The sequence below is a fragment of the Lepus europaeus genome, chromosome 15 (genome assembly GCF_033115175.1).
Source record: "Lepus europaeus isolate LE1 chromosome 15, mLepTim1.pri, whole genome shotgun sequence".
NCBI lineage: Eukaryota > Metazoa > Chordata > Mammalia > Lagomorpha > Leporidae > Lepus > Lepus europaeus.
In genome coordinates this window covers 52,203,111-52,228,509 of record NC_084841.1, presented here as the reverse complement: position 1 = coordinate 52,228,509, position 25,399 = coordinate 52,203,111, and the positions used below count along the sequence as shown (strand labels likewise).

At 39.4% G+C, this 25,399-nt stretch overlaps 2 protein-coding genes across 4 annotated transcripts in view; one reads left to right on the top strand and one right to left on the bottom strand.

Moving 5' to 3' along the window:
* The window catches only part of CWC27 (CWC27 spliceosome associated cyclophilin), a 239,760-nt gene extending 237,868 nt beyond the window's left edge, over positions 1–1,892 (bottom strand). Inside the window, exon 1 of the mRNA XM_062211737.1 lies at positions 1,621–1,892. Coding sequence (XP_062067721.1) covers positions 1,621–1,662 — 42 coding nt within the window. The 5' untranslated portion in view covers positions 1,663–1,892. The remainder of the gene's footprint in view (positions 1–1,620) is intronic.
* Positions 1,893–2,117: 225 nt separating this feature from the next.
* Positions 2,118–25,399, top strand: part of SREK1IP1 (SREK1 interacting protein 1) — a 45,518-nt gene continuing 22,236 nt past the window's right edge. For all 3 annotated transcript variants that reach the window (XM_062212069.1, XM_062212068.1, XM_062212070.1), the window contains exons 1-3: positions 2,118–2,307; positions 13,329–13,376; positions 21,180–21,323. In XM_062212069.1, coding sequence (XP_062068053.1) covers positions 2,295–2,307; positions 13,329–13,376; positions 21,180–21,323 — 205 coding nt within the window. In that variant the 5' untranslated portion in view covers positions 2,118–2,294. The remainder of the gene's footprint in view (positions 2,308–13,328; positions 13,377–21,179; positions 21,324–25,399) is intronic.

The following is a 25,399-nucleotide window of genomic DNA, read 5'->3' as shown; positions in this document are numbered from 1 at the left end:
GCTTTTCATCTACATGACCTTGTCAAACTTTTCTCTAGAATAAAGCAACCAAGTCTGGCTCGACTAGCAGCAGTATAAACTTCACCTCACTGATGCTTAATATATCTCAGAAGCTAAGAGAAACACCAGCATTAATTCATCTAGCAGCCAGCAAATACTTGAACTCCTTCTACCTTGTGTCAAACACTATTTTAGATGCTTGACTCCACCTTCATGGTTTTTACAGGCTATGGGGAGAGAGCAGTGGGGAGGATATAATAAAAAAATACATAATAAATACTATAAAAAAAAAAAACCTAGACATTAAGGGAGTCAGAAAATGATGGGATGCAGGGCATGGCTGAGATTTGCTATTTCATAGAAAAGGAGAAAGACTACCTTACCAAGGATGACATACGTAAGTGGTAAAGCAGCAAACCAGATGAGCAACCTACTGGACACTTACCAGTGTTTATCAACTGAGAGCGACAGTGCACTCAAGAAACATTTGAAAATATGAGAAGGTAGGTATTTGGGGTTTTCACACTGAGGTAGAGAAAGGGTGGGAAGGTGGGTGAAGGTGGCGAGTGGGATGGGGATGCTAAGCTACAATGTCTGGAAAAGTTCAAACAATAAGGAACTGCAAGACTAATTCTGCCCAAAATGCCCACTAAAATTTTTGCTACAAATTACAACATTTTTGTTTTTGCTTTCAACTACCCTATTCACCTTACCGAATGTCAGGGAAAAAAAAGATTGTATAAATAATTTGATACAAGCAAGCAACAGAATCATATTTTATGTAAATTTAATTTAGCCTAATTCAATTATATAGTTTCAATCCCACCACTTATTTAGTTCATCACATTCCATATGTGATATAGACTAGGTCTCAGTTCAAGAATTCAGAAGACAGTTATCCCAGGATTAACTCCTCTGTCTCATACTGTACACAAATACCTTGGATGGGGATTCACCTACCTTGACCACCAAACTAGAGAATCATTCTCCCATTCTAATGTGGTAACATCTCCCATTCTCCACTCTCTCTGACAATATCTCACATTATAAGACCAGCTCAAAAGATACTTTCTCCACAAGGTTTTTCAAAACTTTCTTAGTTGCTCACTCTTCAGTATTGCCACAATATGCTCTCCTCTCCATAAGCAGGCCTACCAGACACAACATAAAGTTTTTCTTTACCTTCCTGTCCCTCAGCCTAAATTATAAGCTTTTCCTGGGCAACAACTAGACCTCTTCCATCTTTCTATTACCAGTACCGAGTACAGTGTCTGGAGTCTAACAGGCAAGGCGTACAAAGAATGGAGAATTAACGCTGTCCAAGTCAAACAAAGAATATGTCACGCTATAAAATGCACTTTAGCAAACCTAAGATCCTGGAAAACCCCAGCCTGAGTTGGGTTAACACAAGATATAGGGTCAGAGGCTGTTAGAGAAACCTCCAGTTAAGGATTTTTTCCAAGTGCATGCTGAGAAGTGACAACTTCGGTGTTCTCTATGCAACACTGTCCGTGGACAACACATCTCGTAGTTTCTCCAAACTTAAGGTCCTTGAACTCACCGAACCAGGGAGGTCTCATTTTAGGGAAACCAGGTAATAATATCAGGTAAAATGCTCACCTTCCCGTTTGTGGGAGGCTCCTGGATGTAGATGTTGCTCATCCTGCTCAGTGCTCAGGGCTCTGTTCTTTACTGGGGATGCGAGCGGACGGCTGGTTCCTAAAGCTGTTCGCTTTTCATTACACGCTTCCTTAAGTTAGATGGCCTGGGAAAGCTTCAGTTGGTCAGTAACACGCAAGACAATTAACACCATGCACTATTTTTACCCAAAACTAGCCTCTCACGGACGCCGCCATGTTCCTCCTAGACCAGACCACCGCTAACTCAGAGAAAGGGAAGTCCGATATCGTCAACGGAATGATAAAAATATCCTAAAGCTTCACTGGCTTGATATAATTTGTAAATTGTTGTATCACTATTAAAAGGAACTCTCCATAAATCTTGATAGTGCCTGTTGCACCATAAACGTGTGCAAATCACACTCACCCCCCCCAAAAGTTAGCCACAATGGTTCAGACCAGGTGAAGTATGCACTATGACTCGCCCGGAAACTGCATCCGCAGCTTCTTGGTTCCGGGATCGCTAGAGGCTTATAGGGCCTTCCCTGCCTGTCGCGAAGGTGCCTCAGAGCGAGTGGGAGGAGGCCGCTTTGGCTGAACTTTGTCCCCGCAGCGGGCGGGAAGCAGAGGCGTTCTCGACAGCTGAGGGCTCCAGCGACCTTTTATACCAGCGGCATGGCAGTCCCAGGTGAAGACTAACAGGAGGACGCGTGCGTCCGAGCGAGGAAGGGAGCGGTGGGGCAGGGTAGAGGGCGGTGGGGTGGGGAGGAGCGCAGAGGGGCTTTAGGTGGCGGCCCTGGAATGAACAGAAAGTTTACAGGACAGCTCCGAAGGCAGGAAACCTTCTCGTTGTCCCTCAGCCAAGCCCCAGTGGCACGGGATGACAGGGGAAGTGTATTGTGGACGGGAGGGAAGAAGGAAGGGCAATGACTAACTGTAGGCCCCAGCTGGCGGGCGCCTGAGAAAACCTGACCTTCACTTCGGTATGGCTTTAAAATAAAATCCCAAGTTGGAGCTCCTGGAGGGTCCGGGTTGCCTGAGGCATTGTTGGCACTGGAAAGTCGCTGGAGTGAAACGGGCGGTCGTTGCACGCCGCTGCTGTGTGGCCTGAGACTTCAGGCCTTGACTTTCTCGGCCTCAGTTTCCTTAACTGAAAAGAAGTAGCGCTGTTGGATCTGAGGTTCCTTCTAGCTCTCAGCTTCTGAGTCCAGAGGTCACTGAGCCCCAGACGGTAAACCTTGGGGAGGAAGTGCTTGAGAGATGCCCTGCTCCGCAACTACCTGCTTATTGGAAGTTCTAGCAGGGGCCGGCTTCGCCGTTAATGGCCTTGCCACCAGGTGCTCTGCAGCGGATTCACAGTGCAAAAGGTTCTGCAAAGTCCTGCGGCTCAGAACCCAAACTTATTTAAACCTGCGCTTCCCGCCCATTATTTGACCACATTCTTTGTTGTGTGGCTGCCTTTTCTGTACCTTATTCTAAAGACAGCTCTTAGGGCATTGCAAGTGCTTCTCTACCAACTGCAGTTTGGGGACAAGCACATCCGGAGTTGTGAGAGAGGAAATGGACGCTATTAAGTGCCTACTGCATGCCAGATACTCGGCTAAGCACTGGGAATTCAGTGGTAAACAAAAGAGAGCTGCTCTTCACACAAGAGAGAAAAATGTACAGAAAGTGGGAACAGTGCTGTGACAAAAATCAAGGCCTTAGGAAACACATGGAAAGGCTACCAAACAGGGTACAGGGAAGGCCAAAAGGAATTTCCAGAGGATGTGGTATTTAAGGAGAAGCCTAGAGGTTTCTAAGAGGGCTAGAGTGGGAAGAGGGGAGATTGTAGTCAGGGTTGGATAGATACAGGAAGAAGAAATATGTGGAAATATAAAATGTGAAAAGAAGTCAGAACACAAGAAGAAGAAATCAGACAACCATAGCTAATGTTTTCTGAGTGTTTACTATGTGTCAAATGTATCAGATACTGTCAAACGTTGGTATTTTGTCTCATTTAACAGTCAGAGCCACAACGGTGAGTCGGGTTAATATTCCTGTCTTACAGACAAGGAAACTGAGGGTTAGAGAAGTCAAATATCTTGCCTATTATGAGATAGCTAACAATGACAGGCCAATCTGCACTATTCCATTTGCTAGGCAATTAAAACTTACAGTATAGTTTCCAGCCCTTAAAGAGCCTTGTAACCCATTGACAAGAAGCTTGAACATTGTCCTACACACAGTAGGAGGCAATTTAAGAGCTTTTAAGCAGATTCACATTTTGGAACGAACAGTCTGGCTATCCAGTAAATTGGAGGAAAGCCAGTATGGAGTCAAAGCCACCAGTTTGAAATAATCTTGGTAAGCTGGGATGATGCCTGACAAAGATATGGTCTCAGTGAGGAATGAGAGAAGCAGATAGGTTAAAAATATATTTTTTGGTGGTAGAATCACGAAGAATTGGTGATTGGTTAAATGTGGGTGGGTTGAAGAGGGAAGAGGGTTTCCCTGGGTTTCAGTGTCAGGCAGTGGGTGGGATGTTTGCTGATTGAAGCAACATCTCACACCCAGCAGAGTGTAGGGGAATGACAATCACTTCAGTTTCTAGCTGAGGTTAATCAGACATTGGAATGGAAATACTTAATACTAAGATATAATTTGTAGCTCAGGAAAGAAGTCAGAATCAAAGACGATTTGGATGTCATCCACACATATATCGCGAGGTAAAGCCATGGGAGGAGATGACTGCTCATGTGGAGTGTGCAGGGCATGAGGGAAGGTCTGTGACTGACACCTGAGGAGTGTCAACATCTAAGGGGCCCTCAGAGAAAAAATGACAAGCCAGTGCAATAGATCCCCGAGACATCCTGTCAGGGAAGTCAGCCTTGGTGGTCTTTGCATCACATGACTGCTTCCAAAGTTGAGCTGTTGTCAGTTGCTTGAGCAAGCTTTTTTAAGCACCTGTGTGGCACGGGCATGCTGGGGGACACAATGTCATAGTCCAAGCCTTCATAAAAGCTTAAGTCTGATAATGAAAATGTGCCGCTTAAGAGGACAATCAAGTGATTTTTTTTTAAAGCCCTTATTGAAATTCCCTTTAACTTAGACCAGTGATATAGATATGTTAACCTTCTTTCAATTCAAAATAATGCATCAAAGTATAATAACCTTAAATTGTGCCATTAAGCTAGATGGCAAGACATAGACAGTTTCAGCCCTGCAAAAACTGAGATAATCGCCATGACAGTGCTGTAAAAGTACAATACAGTGTCATTAGAAAACAGAGATACAGAAAATGTTAAGGTAATTTCTTGGGTGATCGATCCAGTGATTAAAGGGAAATAAGGCCCTGTTGTAACCTTTTAGGGTTATCATCAAGGGGGACAAGTATTATTCTTTTTTAGGTATAATGAATTCAGCTTGGTGTTTCTTGGGAATAGTTCTGTTAGTGATTATTGTAAGGCACAACTATACAAAGTAATGAGGCTGCTTTCCACAAGCCACACCGAAAATTAGCCTTGTCTATTTTATAGTCATGTGCTTCAGCTGATTTTCCATAGCATAGTGGATGAGCTTATGTTTACCATTAGATAAGTAATGCAATGAAATTTTGTAGACTCTTAGGAAAATCTTAGACTCTGTTCTTAGAGAAATGACATTTGAACACGTTTGAGTAAAATTTACTTTCATTGAAAACCTTTTTCTCATTCAGAGTTGTTCAAATTAGCTCTGACATTCGTATCAATTATTCACCATTCTCTGTAATGATTTGACCTGGCACAAGTGGTGGTATGTGTTACTCCTGTAGTTGGGTACAAAAAAATTTTGGCAAGGGTGGGTTGTTTCTCTTTCAGTGATGTGTACTTAGCCAAGTTAACGTTTCAATGAAGTCTGCTTTGGCCAAATTAACATTTTGATCAGGTATATCAAAGAGATAAAGATTTTTCTAGCATTCTATGTCTCTTTGTCATCGAAGTGTTCTCAATTATACTTCATCTGATTTCAGTTCTCATCAAGCCACCTAACCTTTCTGAAGCTTACTTTCCTTGTCCCCATAATGAAGTGAGTTGATGGCTAAGGTTCCTTAAACTTCTAAAATGTTAAAATTACAAAGTAGGGCTGGTGCTGTGGCATAGCAAGTAAAGCTACTGCCTGCAGCACCAGCATCCTATATGTGCACCAGTTTAAGTCCCAGCTGCTCCACTTCCAATCCAGCTCCCTGCTAATGTTCCTGAGCAAGCAGCAGAGGATGGCCCAAGCACTTGGACCCCTGCATACATGTGGGAAACTGGAAGAAGCTCCTGGCTCCTAGCTTCAGCCTGGCTCAGCCCTGGCCTTTGCAGCCATTTGAGGAGTGAACCAACAGATCAAAGATTCTCCCTCTCTCTCTTCCTGCCTCTATTTGAGCAGTGAACCAGCAGATGAAAGATTCTCTCTCTCTGCCTCTGCCTCCCTAAAATTCTTCATCTCGCTCTCTGTAACTCTGCCTTTCAAATAAATAAATAAATCTTAAAAAGAATATTACAATGCTCCCCACCTCTGCAAGAATGAGGTGTATTCCTCTGAGCATAGTAAGTCACTCTTCCTTTCCTGTCACAGTCCTCCCATGCATCCTACAATTTTGCAAAACTCTGACTTGGCCAGTTATCCTCTGAACATCTCCTGTGCTTTTTCACCTATGTGCCTTTGTTATTGGCCCTCCTTTGTTGTCCATACCTATCTGTAGGACATTTCAAATTTCTGAGCTGAGCATCTTACCTGCCACCATTTCATGCATATTAATGCAATTGTGTGTCTTTTTTTCTTTTTTAAGATGTATTTTATTTATTTGAAAGAGGTACAGAAAGAGGTAGAAACAGAGAGAGAGAGAGTTCTTCCATCCCCTGGTTCACTCACCAAATGTCTTCAATGGCTGGAGCTCAGCCTATCTGAAGCCAGGAACCAGGAGCTTTTTCCAGGTCTCCCACGTGGGTACAGGAGTCCAAGGACTTGGGCCATCCTCCACTGCTTTCCCAGGCACACTAGCAGGGAGCTGGATCAGAAGTGGAGCAGCCGGGACTCAAACCAGCGCCCATATGGGATGCCGGTGCTGCAGGCCAGGGCTTCAACCCACTGCACCACAGCGCTGGCCCCTGTATATCTTTTATAACACCTGACACATTCTGTCTTGTCTAAGAGCTATGAGTGTATTATCCTACATAAGCTAGTACATCAGATACAAGAGGTGAAACCTCTAAAATTTGTTCCCAAAATCATCAGTTAATAAAACTTTATTTAAAATCTGCAATGTAACTTCTCTGAAGAATTTAAAAATACAGTCATTGCTCTATGTCAGAGAAAGCTTGCATGACAATAACTATCTTTTAAATAACTTTTCTTAGGGTTTTGTTTAAGGAAGGTTTTTTGAAAACAATTAATTGAATCACCTTTCATTGTTAAAGATACCTAACTGTGTGTGGTAACACATCTCTTACCTTTTTTTCACTCTTAGCTTAGTTTTTCATCCCTTAAGTAACAGAAATATTCTATAAATACAGAAGGACCTCAACTTATGATGGTTCAGCTTACAGTTTTTCAACTTTATAATGGTGCAGAACAGGTAATGCATTCAGTATAAACCTTCCTTTGAATTTTGATCTTTTTCCTGGCTAGCAGTGTATGGTATGCTACTCTGTTGCAATGTGGGTGCACCCCTAGCTGCAGCTCCCAGTCAGCTGAGTGATCATGTTGGGAAATCATTTTGGTACCCTACAGAATACAGTGTTTCTAAGCTGCCATGTTTGGTAGGCTAGGCATATTAAGTGTATTTTTGACTTAAGATATTTTCAACTTATGATAAATTAATCATAAGTATATCTTAATGTCAAGGAGTATCTGTATATGAAATCTCCCTTCTTTTATACAAATAGCAGTGTATCATGATAACTATATCCAGTCCTCTATTGATATTTAAGTTATTTCAGCTCACTTACTATTAAAATTATACTTTAGTGAATAACTTTGTACTAAGTCAATTCATAGTTGTGCAGATGAATGAGGATTAATTTACAGAAGTAGAACTGCTGGATCATAAGAGTATGTATGTTTATAGTTCTGATAGATTTTGCCCCTTAGCTTTCCATAGAGATGGTACAAGAATACTTCAAAAATTCCTGAGGTCTGGTGCTGTGGCATACTGGGTAAAGCCACTGTCTGCAATGCCAGCATCCCATATGGGCATTGGTTCAAGTCCTGGCTGCTCCACTTCCAATCCAGCTCCCTGCTATGGCCTAGGAAAGCAGTGGAAGATGGCCCAAGTCCTTGGGCCCCTGCACCCACATGGGAGACCTGGAAGCTCGGTTGGCTCCTGGCTTCGGATCAGCCCAGCTCTGGCTATTAATAGCCGTTTGACGAGTGAACCAATGCATGGAAGATCTCTCTCTCTCTCTCTCTGCCTCTCCCTCTCTGTAACTCTGCCTTTCATGTAAATCTTAAAAAAAAAAAAAAAATTCCTGATAAAATACAATTAAAGATATGTTTATTTAGATGCAAAAAAATGAAATCTATGCATAGTTTGTTCTTTTGTTGTTGTTGTTGTTGTTGTTATTGTTGTTGTTTTTGACAGGCAGAGTGGACAGTGAGAGAGAGACAGAGAGAAAGGTCTTCCTTTTTCCTTTGGTTCACCCCACAATGGCCGCTGTGGCCGGCGCACCACGCTGATCCAAAGCCAGGAGCCAGGTGCTTCTCCTGGTCTCCCATGCGGGTGCAGGGCCCAAGGACTTGGGCCATCCTCTGCTGCCCTCCTGGGCCACAGCAGAGAGCTGGACTGAAAGAGGAGCGACCGGGACAGAATCTGGCGCCCCGACTGGGACTAGAACCCGGTGTGCTGGCGTCGCAGGCGGAGGATTAGCCTATTGAGCCTTGGGGCCGGCCTAGTTTTTTCATAATATGCATTTTTCACAAGCTTTTTTAGACTATTCATATGCATAGATTTATTTTGGCACCAAAATAAACTTATCTTTTAATTCCATTTTCCATGAACTTTTTGAAGTCTCCATGTATTACAACTAATTTATACTCCTACCAGCAATGTACAGGGTTCTCTGTCCCATACTATCTACAATCTTTATTATCTCTGCTACCAGGATAGTTGTTAATGTACATTTCACTTATAAATAAGAGTGAGCATCTCTATATGTTTCAGTCCTTTCGGTTTCCTTTTCTGTGAATTTTCTGTTCAGATTCTCTGCTCATTTTTTCTACTATTTGTCTTTTTTTGTAATAATTTGCCAGGTTTTATAAGGTTGGGATAATTGTCCTTTCTTGGTCCTATTATTTGCAAATATTTTCTCCTAAGTTTTCATTTGTCTTTTTAAAGACAGAGCTCCCATCTGCTGGTTCACTCCCCAAACTTCCATGTGGGGAAATTAGTTACATGATGGAGCCCAGGGGAAGTAAGGTGGGTGGAATCCAAAGTTGTTTACCACTAAAACTGATTGGCTGCACAACATCAAGGGAGGTAACAAAACTAGTAACAAGTGTATAGACATATGGCTAGTCCTATAGAAAGCCCCCCGTAAGGTGAATTTTTAAGTGATTGGTTGGTCCTTAGCCCTGCCCCAATGACTCTGCAGTTTTGTGCTATAAAAGGTTCTGTTTCTCAGGAAGTAAATGAGTCCTTGCTAGACTTGGCTCCCCGCTGCGTCTGATTGTCTCCAGGATTGGGAGGCTGGGGAACGGGCGAGCGGCGCACTTACCTTTCCTCGGACCCAGTCCATCCTGTACGGGTGGACTAAGACCCAGCACTTCCAGGCTAACCTGGGGCTGAAGCCAGGAGTCCAGACCTTGATCTAGGTCTCCCACATGGAAGGCAGGGACCCAATTACTTTAGTGATTACCTGCTGCCTCCCACGATCTGCTTTGCCAGAAGCTAGAATTGGGACCTGGAACCAGGGATCAAACTCAGATACTCTGATATGGAATGTGAGCATCTTAACCTCTTGGCCAAATGCCTACCCCTTATGTGTCTTTTGAGTTTACTTTTAAGGTATTTTGCCATTCAAATATTTTTAAGTAGTTAAATATATAAGTATTTAAGACTTTTTAAATTGAAGATCATGATTAGAAAGGAAAACTTCAAGGGGAGCAGCTATATTACTCTGTACAACCTTAGCAAAGTTTATAAAGAAGTGGAACAAAGAACAGTAAAGGCTGGGGTAAGGGATAACTTAGCTGAGTAAGGGCTTTACCTTATGGCCTTGCTATTCAGTTTCACATGGATTTTGGATACCATTGTGCTGGCAGGATTCTTCTTCCAAACAACAGATAGGGTCTGGTTGATTTAAATGGGAAAGTAAAGATATTAGGGAGCTTGGTGCATCTAACCAAAGCTTGGATCATTAGGCTCAGAAAAGAGAAAAGACTAAAGGAACCTACATACAGGATTCTGCACAGGTCTTCACCTGGTTAGGGCTGCTACTGCTGCTGCCAGTGGGCCCAGTGGCCCGAGTGGCACTAGAAACTGATTCAGACAGTGAAATGGATTAACACTCAACTTTCTTGTGTCAGTTGTCTAAAATCTATGTTGTCAGTTGCCTCGACTTCAGTTCCCCAGGTGGAAGCATTTAGTCTGCCAGGTGATCATGAAAATTAGACAGATTAAGCTGAAATGTTAATTTAACCAAAGGACTGGTGAGGAAATAGCTGATATGAAGTTATTTTATTCAGAGTTCTTGTTATAGTTGCCTTTCACGTGAAAGTTTCAAAGCCAGGAGCCAGGTGCTTCCTCCTGGTCTCCTATGCGGGTGCAGAGCCCAAGGACCTGGGCCATCCTCCACTGCCTTCCCGGGCCACAGCAGAGAGCTGGACTGGAAGAGGAACAATCAGGACAGAATCCAGCGCCCCAACCGGGACTAGAACCCGGGTTGCCAGTGCCACAGGCAGAGGATTAGCCAAGTGAGCCGCGGCGCCGGCCAATGATGAGTTTTATCAGTGCCTTTTGTAATAAATAAACTCAAATCCATTACACACTGAGATGAGATTATTTTGGATCTGTCCATGACAAGAGTTTTTAGTCTGTTGTTGGAACAGTAATGGTGCATTTAGCACAGTTTTGTTCAGTGTTATTCAGCATCTGTAGTTTCTATGGAAACAGACTTAATGTTGACCTGGATTCTCTGAGCTTTTTTCCTACATGCAGTTATCTTCATAATGAAAGAGCCTTAGATTATAATATTAATATAATTTTATCCCACTGACAGTTGTACCACAGTGTGATATATGTGTTCCTACATGATGCAGTTAAAAAAAAAAAAAAGCAGGATGTGTGTGAAAATGAGACTGGGGCACAATGCTCAAAACAGGAAAGGAAATGTGTCATTAGTGACACATTTAAAATGACAGCTGAGGGGCTGGTGCTGTGGCATAGTGGATAAAGCCACCACCTGTGGTACAGGCATCCCATATAAGCACCAGTTCAAGTCCCAGCTGCTCCACTTCTGATCCAGCTCTCTGCTATGCCCTGGGAAAGCAGTGGAAGATATCCCAAATCCTTGGGCCTCTGCACCCATGTAGGAGACCCAGAAGAAGCTCCTGGCTCCTGCCTTCAGATTGCTCTGAACATTGTGGTCATCTGGGGAGTGAACCAGCAGATGGAAGACCTTTCTCTCTCTCTGCCTCTGCCTCTCTGTAACTCTGCTTTTCAAGTAAATAAATAAATATTTTCAAAATAAATAAAATTATAGCCTATTAATTTTATGACTGGTGCTGTGGTATAATAGGCTAAGTGTCTGCCTGCAGTGCCACTATCTCCTATGGGTACCAATTCGTGTCCTAGCTGCTCTTCTTCTGATCCAGCTCTCTGCAATGGCCTGAGAAAGCAGTGGAAGATCACCCAAGTGGGCTCCTGCACCCACGTGGGAGACCCAGAAGAAGCTCCTGGCTCCTGGCTTAGGATTGACCCAGTTCCTTACATTGTCCTTTCTCTCTGTCTCTCCCTCTCTCTTTAACTCTGCCTCTCAACTAAATAATAAAATCTTAAAAAAAAAAAAATACAGTAGCTTTACACCTGTTAATGTGTTAAAAATGCATAAGTAGTCCAATAAATATGGCATTTTACCTACAAAAAGCCCTGGAATTTGCTGTGGAAGTAGGCTTCTGAAGGGCAGCAGCTTGTGAATTGTGATGATGTGGTGGTGACAGGAGGACGATATGAAGTCAGTTTGAAGCTCTAATGCTGCATGTGGATGGGTGCTGTTAACACAGGAGATGAATTGATGGCCCTGAAAATGTTCTGAGTGTGTGAAAGTGGGTTTTCTGTATTCCTGTGAGGCTCAGGTCAGTGGCATGCAATTTTGTGTATTTACCAGGTATTTTTCATGGATGAAAGTCATATGCTGAAATTGTTTCCTAATATATTCGTTGGATTGGTAGAATATTTACATTCTTAAAGCAAGTATTAGAGCACAAGAGCTCAATAATGTATATTTTAAAGCAAAATTTAGATTGAGGACAAAATACCTTATGTTTAAAATTTGTAACATTAAATTGCTTTAAATTTTTTTCTTTTAAAAGCAGCACTGTTATATAAACACTATGTATTTTAATATATTATTTATATTATATAAAATTAGTATATCAATAGGTTGTGATGATACCCTGTTTGAAGGTACCTTGCATCAAGGAAATGGAATAGTAGCATACTGGGCCTCTTATTGGTGGATTGAAACCACTGTTGGAGGTTAAAATTAATTTTAGCTATGTTTGTAAATAATGGAATATTACTGAGTCATTAATAGGAATAAAATTCTGATGTATACTGTGACATGAGTGAACCTTGAAAACATTGTGCTAAGGAAAAGAAGGGCCAAAGGACAATGATTTTCCTATTTATGAGGGAAATTTACAGAGGCACAAAATAGAATAGAGATTATCAGGGACTGGAGGGAAGTGGGAAGGAGCTGTGTTTAATGTACAGATACTCTGGGATAATGAAAAGTCATGCAGACGGGTAGTGCTGATGGTTGCACAACATTGTGAATTAATTTAATAGGACAGAATTTTACACTTAAAATGTTAAGATGGTAAATTTCATGTTATGTATATATTAATACAGTGAAAAATCAATTTTAATTTGTTTCATCTTGTATTTATATCTTGCACATTTTCTACATGTACTAATAATTGTAGAGATACTGTGAATATTTGCAAACATTCATCAGAATTAGGTAGATGACTAGTTCCTTTTCTCTTGTCAAAATATGAGTGTAGAATTTAGGTATTTCTTTAAATATTGAACAATTAAAGTGAATTTTCTGGAATTTCACCATTTTCCTTAAGAAAGATCGTTTGTTTTTTTTTTTTCTTGTAAACCAGAAAAGCATGTGTTAACACTAATGTTCATGTGTATATATTAATTATTTTACATTTTAGGGGCAGGCCAGAGTACCATGGAATTTCTTCATCAGTGTTGTAGAATTCCTGAGATGTTGTTGCCCATGACTATAATACTGCATTTCTATTGAATTAGAAAAAAAAAAATATGTTCTTGAAGTATTTGTCAAATAAATTGAGAAAATTGGATTTTCCGTAGATTTCTAACAAATATTTGAGTGGTGCTACTAAGATGAGTCATGATTTGGATTTTTAAAAAGACATCTACAATAAATTATATTCTTGGGGTTTACACTATATAAAATGTTTGGTTTACTTATATATTTACTAAAATAATATCCAATTGTGTTTCAGGTTGCAACAAGGACAGTGTCAGAGCAGGCTGTAAAAAATGTGGTTACCGTAAGTACGCTTTAAAGATTAACATTTTGTATGTTGCTTTTACTGGAATCTTTGCTGCTTTGGGGAATTTGACTTAGTTTCCTGGCTTCAGGGACCCTCTACTAAGTCTGCGAACCATAAGCTAAGGTTTGCAATTGACTCAGATATTCCCTTTTCTTCTGTGCTCTAAACCCAGTGATAGATACCAGGAAGTACAGGTGGTTAATAGGAGTTTCAGGAATTTGGCAGAAGTATATATTTTTCAAATAAATATAAATTTTTTTATTTTTTATCCTTTTAGATAATACTAGGTAAAGAAGTAAAGGCACTGAAAACTGTTTTTGAAGAATTTTTATTTTTTAATTTTTATTTACTTATTTATTTTTTGACAGGCTGAGTGGATAGTGAGAGAGAGAGACAGAGAGAAAGGTCTTCCTTTTGCCGTTGGTTCACCCTCCAATGGCTGCTGCGGCCGGCGCATCGCGCTGATCTGAAGCCAGGAGCCAGGTGCTTCTCCTGGTCTCCCATGCGGGTGCAGGGCCCAAGCACTTGGGCCATCCTCCACTGCCTTCCCGGGCCATAGCAGAGAGCTGGCCTGGAAGAGGGGCAACCGGGATAGAATCCGGTGCCCCAACCGGGACTAGAACCCGGTGTGCCGGCGCCGCAAGGCGGAGGATTAGCCTGTTAAGCCACGGCGCCGGCCTGTTTTTGAAGAATTTTAATTTGCCCCTTTTACAAGGATATAATTATTGTGAGAATTTCTGCTCCTGGACAAAAACTTAATTTAAACAACCATTAATCTTAATTATAATGAATATAATAGAGTGAGAAGATAAACTTAAGCATGTATAAATAGTACTATAAATTTATAATTTTATACTGTAGATAAATATTATGTCTCTAGTTAAGTGTAACAATTCCTAAAGCATTACTAACACTGGTAACAGCGGCATTTGTTGCTGTCTAAATTGTTTGCAGACCAGGCAGATAATCCTGGATGATTAATAACATACCAATTCATTCATGAAAGTTAATTTTTTTTTTTTTAACAAAGTAAGAGTGATATAACAAAAAGGTTTCCATGCAAGAACCTGTGATTAAAAAAGCATTCAGGGGGCTGGCGCTATAGCTCACTTGATTAATCCTCCACCTGCGGCACTGGCATCCCATATAGGCTCCAGGTTGTAGTCCTGGCTGCTCCTCTTCCAGTCCAGCTCTCTGCTGTGGCCCGGGAAGGCAGTGGAGGATGGCCCAAGTGTTTGGGCCCTGCACCCGCATGGGAGACCAGGAGGAAGCACCTGGCTCCTGGCTTCGGATCGGTGCAGTGTGCCAGCTGTGGCAGACATTTGAGGGGTGAAGCAACGGAAGGAAGACCTTTCTCTCTGTCTCTCTCACTGTCTAACTCTATCTGTCAAAAAAAAAAAAAAGATGGCACAAGTCCTTGGGCCCCTGCACCCGTGTTGGAGACCTGGAAGAAGCTCCTGGCTCTTGTCTTTGGATTAGCACAGCTCCAGCCATTGAGGCCATCTGGGGAGTGAACTAGCACATGGAAGATCTCTCTCTCTCTCTGCCTCTCTGTAACTCTGCCTTTCAAATAAATAAATAAATAAATACACTTAGGCTCATATTTATGAAAACAGAAGAGTGTACTTGCATGCAAGAAATGAGTGCAGTGATATCATTTTTTGTTTTCAAATTTGTGTATATTTATTTCTGTGTTGCTTGCTTTCTTTATGAAAGCCTTAAGGACCTACTGTAAATAGAAATACTGCATTTACTTCAAATTTTGGAATGGATTTTTCTGTTTCTTTACTAGTATTAGTTTTCTAGTTGGCACTTCTTTTAAACCAAAACTTCTTGAAAAGCAGTTCACTCATTTTCTATAAACAAAATATTGTTGATCTAGTCTCCTCTTTGTTGTTTTATCTTGGATAACATTGGAAGAATCTACAGTAATTAGAATTTTTAGGAGAATCGGAATTTTTAAGTAGAATTTTTTCAGAGGCGCTAAGTCAGAAAATAATTTTAGCAGTATTTTCAATTTTAATTATTTCTGCTTTGTCTTTCAAATCCTTGTTAGTTTTTGTTTTGTTTTCTTTCTTTTTTTTTTTCTTTTTTTTTTTTTTTTATTTGACAGAGTTATAGACAGTGAGAGAGAGAGAGAGACAGAGAGAAAAGTCTTCCTTCCGTTGGTTCACTCCCCAAATGGCCGCTATGGCCGGAGCTGCACCAATCTGAAGCCAGGAGCCAGGGGCTTCTCCCTGGTCTCCCATGCAGGTACAGAGGTCCAAGCACTTGGTCCCTCCTACACTGCCCACAGCAGAGAGCTGGACTGGAAGAGGAACAATCGGGACTAGAACCCGGCACCCATATGGGATACCGGCGCCGCAGGCAGAAGATTAACCAAGTGAGCCATGGCCCTGGCCCCCTTGTTTTCTTTTTAAAGATTTATTTTATTTATTTAAAAGACAGAGTTACAGAGAGAGGTAGAACCATAGAGAGAGATCGTCCATCTGCTGGTTCACTCTCCAAATGGCTGCAATGGCCAGAGCTGAGTTGATCTGAAGCCAGGAGCTAGGAGCCAGGAGCTTCTTCCAGATCTGCCCTGTGGGTGCTGGGGCCCAAGGACTTGGGCCATCTTCCACTGCTTTCCCAGGCAGTAGCAGAGAGCTGGATCAGAAGTGGAGCAGCCAGGACTCGAACTGGCATCTACATGGGATGCCGGCACTACAGGCCCGGGCTTTAACCCACTGTACCACAGTGCCAGCCCTTAAACCCTTGGATTTAATGATTAAGTTATTAACCAATTTCTGAATTGTCTTCTATGAAAACTCTAGTAGTATTTCTTTTCTGTTTTAAATTTGTATTTCTATAGCTGTTAGACGAAGACCTTTACAGTCTACATGCCTTTTGATAAATGGTTCATTTTAAAAACTGGCTTATTTTTTACTCATATTTTGAGGGCCAGAATCTTTGTATTGCTTGTATAAAGGTAAGACAAAGGTCAACAAGACCACATGAAGTTACCCAAAACATGGGTATTTTTCTTAGTTACAAATCTATCTTAGTGAAGATAGATTGTGCCAAAGAATTTCAAGACTTGATGGAAAAAGGCATTATTGTGAAAATGTTGCAATAATAGGTATATTGTTGTTAAAAGTTTCAAGATAGGGGCCAGCGCTGTGGAGCAGTAGGTTAATCCTCCACCTGCGGCGCCAGCCAGTACTAGTCCCGGCTGCTCCTCTTCCAGTCCAGCTCTCTGCTATGGCCTGGGAAAGCAGTGGAAGATGGTTCAAGTCCTTGGGCTCCAGTACCCATGTAGGAGACCGGAAGAGGCTCCTTGCTCCTGGCTTTGGATTGGCGCAGTTCCAGCCATTGCAACCATTTGGGGAATGAACTAGTGGATGGAAGACCTTTCTCTCTGTCTTTCCGTCTCCCTGTCTAACTCGACCTCTCAAATAAATAAATAAAATCTTAAAAAAAAAGTTTCAAGATAAGGATTAATCTGTTACTAAATTATATGGACCTCTTTTTTTCCTGGTAGAATTTCCTTAGCAAAATTAAGAGGAATTACTGGATTATTTGTATAATCAGTTTTTATTGGATTTTTTTTAAGTTGGCAACTTCTAAACATTTAAATGTTAAAAGAACACCAAGCTTTTGATCACAGAATAGAAGTCTCAATTATGATAGTTCTCAGAAAATAGGATTAAAAGAGGTTCAAAACAGTAGACTTGGTGGTTGGGCATTTGGTCACAAAAGCAAAAAATAAGGATACTTAAATATGAGGATACTTGACAGAGTTTGTGGAAAGTGTGCATCTTTTTATTCTGTCTTCCATGAACTTTTTTATTGAAGTATTCTTGTACTTTTAACATTTTATTTTAACTTCAGATGCTACTCTATTGATATTAGAGTCCTTACCTTTTCTTTGCTTATGGATCTGCTCATTGATGACATACATCTTTTGTGGGCAACCCACATCTGAAATGCATTTTCTGTACTTCATGTTTGTTTCCTCAAGGATGGGAAGTAAAGATAAATTGAGTATGGGACACAGTTTGCTACCATGTAGCTATTATTTAAGCATTTTACTTATTTTAAACATCCCTTCAATGTGAGGCTTTTGGATATAAAGCTAACTTGGATAAAGAAAAAATTGTGTCATCAAGAATTCTGATCAAAAATGCAAGCTGAACTGTCATAGAAAGCCCTCCCTTCTGCTTTTCCAAACACAAAGATGCTGGAGGAAGGTAGTGATAATAACGAAAAATAACCTCGCTCAAAAGAATGAAAGGGAAATCCCTTGGTGCTGCAAATGAAGAGGAGCTCCAGTCCAGAGCAGGGTGAAAATAGCCGCAGCTGGGAGGGCCCCAGGCTGAGAGCTGTGGAGGGAAACCCTGAGCCCTGAAGGGTGGCTGCCTGGCTAGAGTGGCGCCCCCCCGTGGAAAGCCGGACTTCTCAGAAAGACAAGAGGCAGTCACTGTGTAGGGAAAGTAGCAAGAAGGCTTACAGTGTGTTTGAGGCTCTTTAAAATAACAAGAAGAAAAGGAATAATCAGGGTTTGGTAACACAAGCTTATACTTTTTAAGTTTGTGTAAGTATGAAGGTGAATTTACACTGCTTCCAGTGAGGCAGGTACTGTTTTTCCCATGCTAAGAAATCAACTTGAAATGCTGGCCTAAGGAGCAGCGTTTGGCCTTGCAGTTAAGATGCCCTGTCCCACGTGGGAGAGTGTGAGTTTGATACCTGCCTCTGCTGCTGACTTCGGCTCTCTGCTCAGCTGGGCCTTGGGAGGCAGCAGTGATGACTCAGTAGTTGGGTCTCTCCCACCCACACAGGAGACCTGGATTGAGTTCTTGGCTCCTGACTTCAGCCCAGCCCACGCCCTCACCTTGTGGATTACTGGGGAGTGAACCAGCAAGTCTGGTTATGTCTTAACATTAATAAAACTGTGTAAAACTAAAAACTACATAGAACGCTTCAAAATAAAGGAATAGATGAAAAGACCAGAGAGATATCACATTGCATATTGCTGATATTCAGGTGTTTTACTCACAACAATGGAAATTTTATATTAGTCAATGAATAATAACTGAAAGAGTGCTAGTCAGTCAATTTTGATTTCAGACTTTTAAGATAAAAATAGTACCAGGGCTAAGAAAAGATTCTAGAGCAGTCAACCAAAAAAAAGATAAAATGGTAATGTTCTTGAATGTACTTACTGAGGTAATCCCAAAATATACAGTGAAAATTATATTACAAGGAGAATTTGACAAATCAGTAATAGCATAATTTAAATACTTCTCAGAAGATAATAAGCAGAAAAATTAGAAAAGATTTTAATAAAAGAGACATAGAGCTCTCTTCAGCAAGTTATATATATGTATATATTTTTACATATAATATATACAAATACCAAAGAACTGATATACAAACCCCATTCTCTGATAACAGTCTTATAATAAATTTAGAAATCAACAATAAAAACAAGTATGAGAGCTTCCTGTGTTTTGGAACTTAAAAGAGTGCCTCTTAATGACTCATTTGGAAGGAAATCATAATAGAGGAAACTTGTTGCCAATAATATGGTAAAAAGGTCCTTCCTATAAATAGCTAAGAAACTTGTATAAAAGTATACAATAGGTAGTTTAATTAATTTACTTGAAAGAAAGAATTAAAGAATAATCAGAGAACTAACCTTGAAGGAAAACACAGGCTCTAAGAGTTCAGCCTTGAGGGTATTTGATGAACCCAGGATTTTTTAAACTATTTTCCTGAGTGGGATAAAAGCAAGATCCAGATCTTACCCAGTCAAAATTGGGACTCCAGTAGGAGATTCTCTGGTGTAAATATAGACCTCCCCTTCACCCTCCAAGTAAGAGAGAACTAGAAGTCCAACCTAACAGAGAGTTGTGGTGAATCTTTAGTGAATCAGCATTTTTTTTCTTTTTTTTTAAAAAGAAAGCTTTTATTAAATGAATACAAATTTCATAGTTACAACTTTAGGAATATAGCAGTTCTTCCCCTGATACCCGCCCTCCCACCCCCACTCCCATTCCACCTCCTACTCCCTTTCCCATCCCATTCTTCATTAAGATTCATTTTTAATTAACTATATACGGAAGACCAACTCTGTACTAAGTAAAGATTTCCACAATTTGCACCCACACAAAGTATAAAGTACTGTTTGAAGACATGTTATACCATTAATTCTCATAGTACAACTCATTAAAGACAGAGATCCTACATGGGGAGTAAGTGCACAGTGATTCCTGTTGTTGATTTAACAATTGACACTCTTTATTTATGATGTCAGTGATCACCCGAGGCTCTTGACATGAGCTGCCAAGGCTATGGAGGCCTTTTGAGTCTACAAACTGTCAGTATTTAGACAGGGCCATAAGCAAAGTGGAAGTTTATCTCCTCCCATCAGAAAAAAATACATCCTTCTTTGATGGCCCCTTCTTTCCACTGGGGTCTCTGTTTTGTTTTTTTTGAACACTGAATGCAGTAATGTTTTGTGTAACTTTTGTTTCAATTTTTGTGTGTCAAGTTGTATTTATGAGTACACTTGGTTGCATTATTATTTGTTACCATTGATCAGTGGTGGTTAAGAAAATTTGAAAGCTGCTATCCTAGAGAAAACCTGGTTGTGTGCACCAAGACACACATACAGCTGCACTATTTGTAATAGCAAAACACTAAAAGCAACCTAAGTTTCAATCAGTAGCAAGATAAACAAATAAATAGGATTTTCATACAGTGAAACACTGTGAGTACTTTCTAGAGGAAGTATGAGAATTATGTCTACTTCATATAGATAAATTACATATGGGATGCCAGCAACGTAGGCAGCGGCTTAATCCACTGCACTACAACACCAGCCCCCAGATGGATAAATTACAAAAAATATTTAATGGCAGAAATAACTTGCAGGATGAAAGCTAGGTAAAATTGTATTTATTTTTTAAAAATACATAATACAATATGTCATTTGGGAAAGGTGGACACCAATTTAGTTACTTCTAAGGACCGAAAGAACAGAAAGAACACAGTAGGGTGTTAGCAGGGTTTTAGAAGGTGATACAAGCTCTCCAACTTTGTGTGTGTATGTGCAATTGCACATGTGCATGAGAATTTCCCTTAAAAGAGTGGAAGGTGTTAAAAATGGTATCATGTGGTTAATAGATATTTAGGTATTGGTCATATTTCCTGTACTTTTCTGATTTTTGTAATATTTGCTTGTTTAAAAATTTATAACAGATATTAAGTAGATAACTCTCATAGTTTTCTTATAGGGAGAAGCTTTAGGGGAATGATTCCAGAATTAAAATTTTAGGTGTCCTTTAGAAAATTCACATTTAGTGATATTAATGCTTGTATGTTACAACAGCAACTTTAAGTGAAGACCATGTAATTGTATGAATGTAGTAGTAAAGCTGAGGAGGAAAAGGTATGGGAAAGGAATAAAATATAAAATCTCAAGTATGAAAGTATAGGTTTTATTTAGTTAGTTTAGTTAGTTTAAAATATTATTGTAGTTTTAGAAATGGAAAATATAATAATTCAATACTTAGATCCATAAAAAGTAGCCCCCAAAATGTTATTGAGTTAGAAGTTATAATTAAGAAAGGAAAAAGTTCAAAGTATTGTGTTCAGGGAAACACACAGGGAAAATAACCAAACTATCACCAGAAGAATTAAAGTTAATGCTTATACAGTTGATTACTAAGTTGTAACTTGTTGCTTACAACAAGACAAGAAAGCAATACATAATGTGTCTATAGTTTTGCCATTCACTTTTATGTTTGTTTGTCTTAGCTGGTCACCTGACTTTTGAATGCCGCAATTTTCTCCGAGTAGACCCTAAAAGGGACATCGTTTTGGATGTCAGCAGTACAAGCAGTGAAGACAGTGATGAAGAGAATGAAGAGCTAAATAAGTTGCAGGCATTACAGGAAAAAAGTAAGCAATATCTTTGTCATTGTTTAAAAATGTATCTAAATGTTGTACTATACTTATCTATAGTACTTATCATTAGAATATCTTTTATATTTTATGTAAGAGTTACTATACAGGTAAGGAAATACACTTTAATATTAGAAGTATTTTGCCCAAGTTCATTGGTTTCAGGAGGCAAAGCTCTCGCTAATTCCACAGCCCATGATTTGCTTTTTTGTTGTTTATTTCTCATCACATTAGAACATGTCATTTTTCAAAGTCTGATTTAAGACTTGGTTTCTAGCCCTGTTCAGCCACTTTTTTAGCGTGTGACTTTCAGCAAGTAATTCAGCCACTCCGAACCTCAGCTTCTTTGTAGGGTAACACAAAGGATTGGATTGTCAGTTCTGACGAAGATCAGAGATCTTAGTCAGCTTCAAGCCTTACCAGTTATTTCAAGCATACAAATTAACTGTGAGGCATAGGCAAAGCAATGGGAGTTCTGCCAATGCTGAACCCTAGGGATTTTCTTTCTACTTTAGAATCCACCTTGGTCCAGATTAATATAAGAAATTTCTGCAAAAGAAAGTCAATTTGATCATGTAGCTTTGTAGTAAATTTTGAAATCAGGAAATGTTATGCCTCCAGCTATTTGGGGTCTTTTGTGCTTCCAGATGAATTTTCAGTTTGTGTTTACTATATCTGTTAAAAATGTCGTTGGTATTTCATTGACTCTGTAGTTTGTTTTGAGTGCTAGCAACATTTTATCAATATTAAGTCTCAATCCATGAACACAGAGTGTATTTTCATTATGTGTATGTGATATGTCTTTTCTCAGAATAATTTACAGTATCTCTGTAAAAGCTTTTTACCTCCTTGGTTAAGTTTATTCTTTAGTATTTTTTATGCTATAAGTGCAGTTGCTAATTTCTTTTTGGATAATTCATTTGTAGTGTAGAGAAACAAGACAGATTTTTGTATGCTGATTTTGTGTAATGTATATTTGCTTGATTCATTTATTAACTCTTAACAGTTTTAGGATTAGAACTTTAGGGTTTTCAGTTTATATGAGTATATTACCTGCAGAGATAATTTTAATTCTCCCTTTCCAATTTGGTTGCCTTTTAATTCCTTTTCCTGCCTAATTGCTTTCCCTAAGGCTTCTGATACAGTGCTGCATACAAGTGGAAAGAGGAAGCATACTTGTGTTGTTCCTTCATATAGGAAAAACTTTCAACTTTTCACCATTGATGTGTTAGCTGTAGGCTTGTCATACTGTATATGTTCTTTATTATATCAGTCTGTATTCTTTCTATCACCAGTTTGTTGAGAATTTTTATAATGAAAAGCAGTTGGATTTCATCAGATGTTTTTTCTGCATCTATTCAGATGCCCATTTGATTTTTCTCCTTCATTTTGCTAATGTGGTATGTCAAATGTATTGATTTACCTATCTTGAACTATAAATCCCATTTTGACATGATGTATGATCCTTTTAATGTACTGCTGAATTTGGCTTGATATAATTTTGTTGTATATGTGTTTATGAGGTTTATTGGCTTGCTTTGTTTTCTTGAGGCATCTTTGACTTTGGAAACAGGGTAATTATGGCCTTTGGAAATGTTTCCTCCTGTTTATTTAGAAGTGTTTAATAAGGATTGGAATTAATTTTTCTTTAAGTGATTGATAGAATTCACTGGTAAAGTCATCTGGTCCTGGACTTTTCTATATTGGGACATTTTTTATTGCTGATCTAATCTCCTTGTTACTGTTCTTTTATATTTACTATTTCTTCATGATTCCATCTTAATATGTTATATTTAAGAATTTACCCATTTCTTCTAGTTATTCAGTTTGTTGGCATATAAATGTTCACTGCATTATCTTATGATCAGTTGTGATGTCTGCTCTTTCATTTTCAATGTTATTTGAGCCTTTTCTCCTTTTCTTAAACTAGCTAAAGGTATATTGTTTTTGATTTTTAAAAAACTCTTAATTGTTATGATCTTTTCTATTATTTGTCAAATCTCTATTTCATTTATGGTTTTCCTCAGTCTTTCATTTCCTTCTTTCTGTTATTTTGGTCTTAGTTTGTTCCTTTGAAATTATTTGAGATATAAATTTGATTGATTAAGATCTTCTTTATTAATGTAGTCATTTATCAATAGAAGTTTTCCTCTTATTACGGCTTTTGCTGGATTCCATGAATTATGATGCTTTGTGTTTTCATTTTTTTTTTTACTCAACTTTTTTAAAACTTCCTTTTGATTTCTTTGACCCATTGGTAGGTTAGGAGTTTGTTATTTTTGATACATATTTGTAAATTTTCCAATTTTCCTCTTTATTGATTTTCTAGTTGCATACCATTGTGATCAGAAAAGATAGTAAATATGATCTTAATATTCTTAAATGTGTTAAAAATTGTTTTGTGGCTAACATGTAGTCTCTTCTGGACAATGTGTGTATTTAAGAACAGTCTGTATTCTGCTGTTGGAAGGAGTTTGTTATGTGTATATCTTAGGTCCATTTGGTACATATTGTTGTTTAAGTCTACTCTCCTTACTAATTTTCTAATTGGATGATCTATCCATTCTTGAGAGAGGGATATCAAAGTCCTCATTATCATTATATTGCTATTTCTCCTTTTGGTTCTGTTAATACTTGTTTTTAGATACTCTGATTTTGGGTATCGATGTTATTGTTATATAATGTTATTGTTATATCATGGCCTTTTCTCTTGTGACAGTTTTTAGCCTAAAGTTTATTTTGTCTGATATAGATATAGCCACCCATGCTCTATTTGGGTTATCAGTTGCGTAGAATACATTTTTTCTTCCCTTCAACTTCAACCCGTGTGTGTGTTCTTTTTTTTAATATAAAGATTTATTTATTTATTTGAAAGGCAGAGTTACAAAGAAAGAGAAACAGAGAGAAAAATCTCCCGTCCTCTGATTCACTGCCAAAATGGCCACAATGGCTGGGGCTGGTTCAGGCCAAAGCCAGGAACCTGGAATTCCATCCCAGTCTCTCACATGGGTGGCAGGGGCCCAAGCACTCCAACCACCTTCTGCTGCTTTTCCAGGCATGTTAGCAGAGAGCTGGATCTGAAGTGGAGCAGCCAAGACTTGAACCAGTGCCCATATAAGACCTACTATGCCACAACGCTGGCCCCACAAATGTGTTCTTATTAAACAGTGTGTAGTTGGATCATGTTTTTATCCATTTACTACTCTTAGTTTTTTAATCAATTTATTGTTAAAATAAATTTGGTAGGAAAGGACTTAGTATTGCCACTTTGTCCATAATTTTTCTATATTTTAGTTCTTTTGTTCCTTTCTTTGTGATTTGATTTTTTTTTGTATTATTATACTTTGATTTATTTATCTTTATCCCTTATGTATTTATTACATGGTTTTTCATTGTGATTACCATAGAGCTTATGTACATCATCTTATAAATTGTTATAGGTTGAAATCTCCACTCATACATAAAAACTCTATACTTTACTCCTCATACATATATTGTTATTAATGTCACATTTTACATATAGTGTATCGATTAATTATTATAGTAACAGTTACTTAATGCTTTCTTAACTTTTATGCTAGCATTAAACTGTTTGTGCACCACTATTGTTCCATTAGAGTATTTATTTGTACATCCTATATTTGTGTATTCTATATTTGTTTATATATTAACCTTAACTATTAAGTTTTGTGCATTGTGTTACACTTACCACCTTTTTATTTCAACTTGAAGAACTTCTTTTAGCAACTCTTTTTTTTTTTTTGACAGGCAGAGTGGATAGTGAGAGAGACAGAGAGAAAGGTCTTCCTTTGCCGTTGGTTCACCCTCCAAGGTTCACCCTCCAATGGCCGCTGCAGCCGGCGCATCTCGCTGATCCAAAGCCAGGAGCCAGGTGCTTCTCCTGGTCTCCCATGCGGGTGCAGGGCCCAAGGACTTGGGCCATCCTCCACTGCCTTCCCGGGCCATAGCAGAGAGCTGGCCTGGAAGAGGGGCAACCGGGACAGAATCCGGCACCCCAACCGGGACTAGAACCCGGTGTGCCGGCGCCACAAGGCGGAGGATTAGCCTGTTAA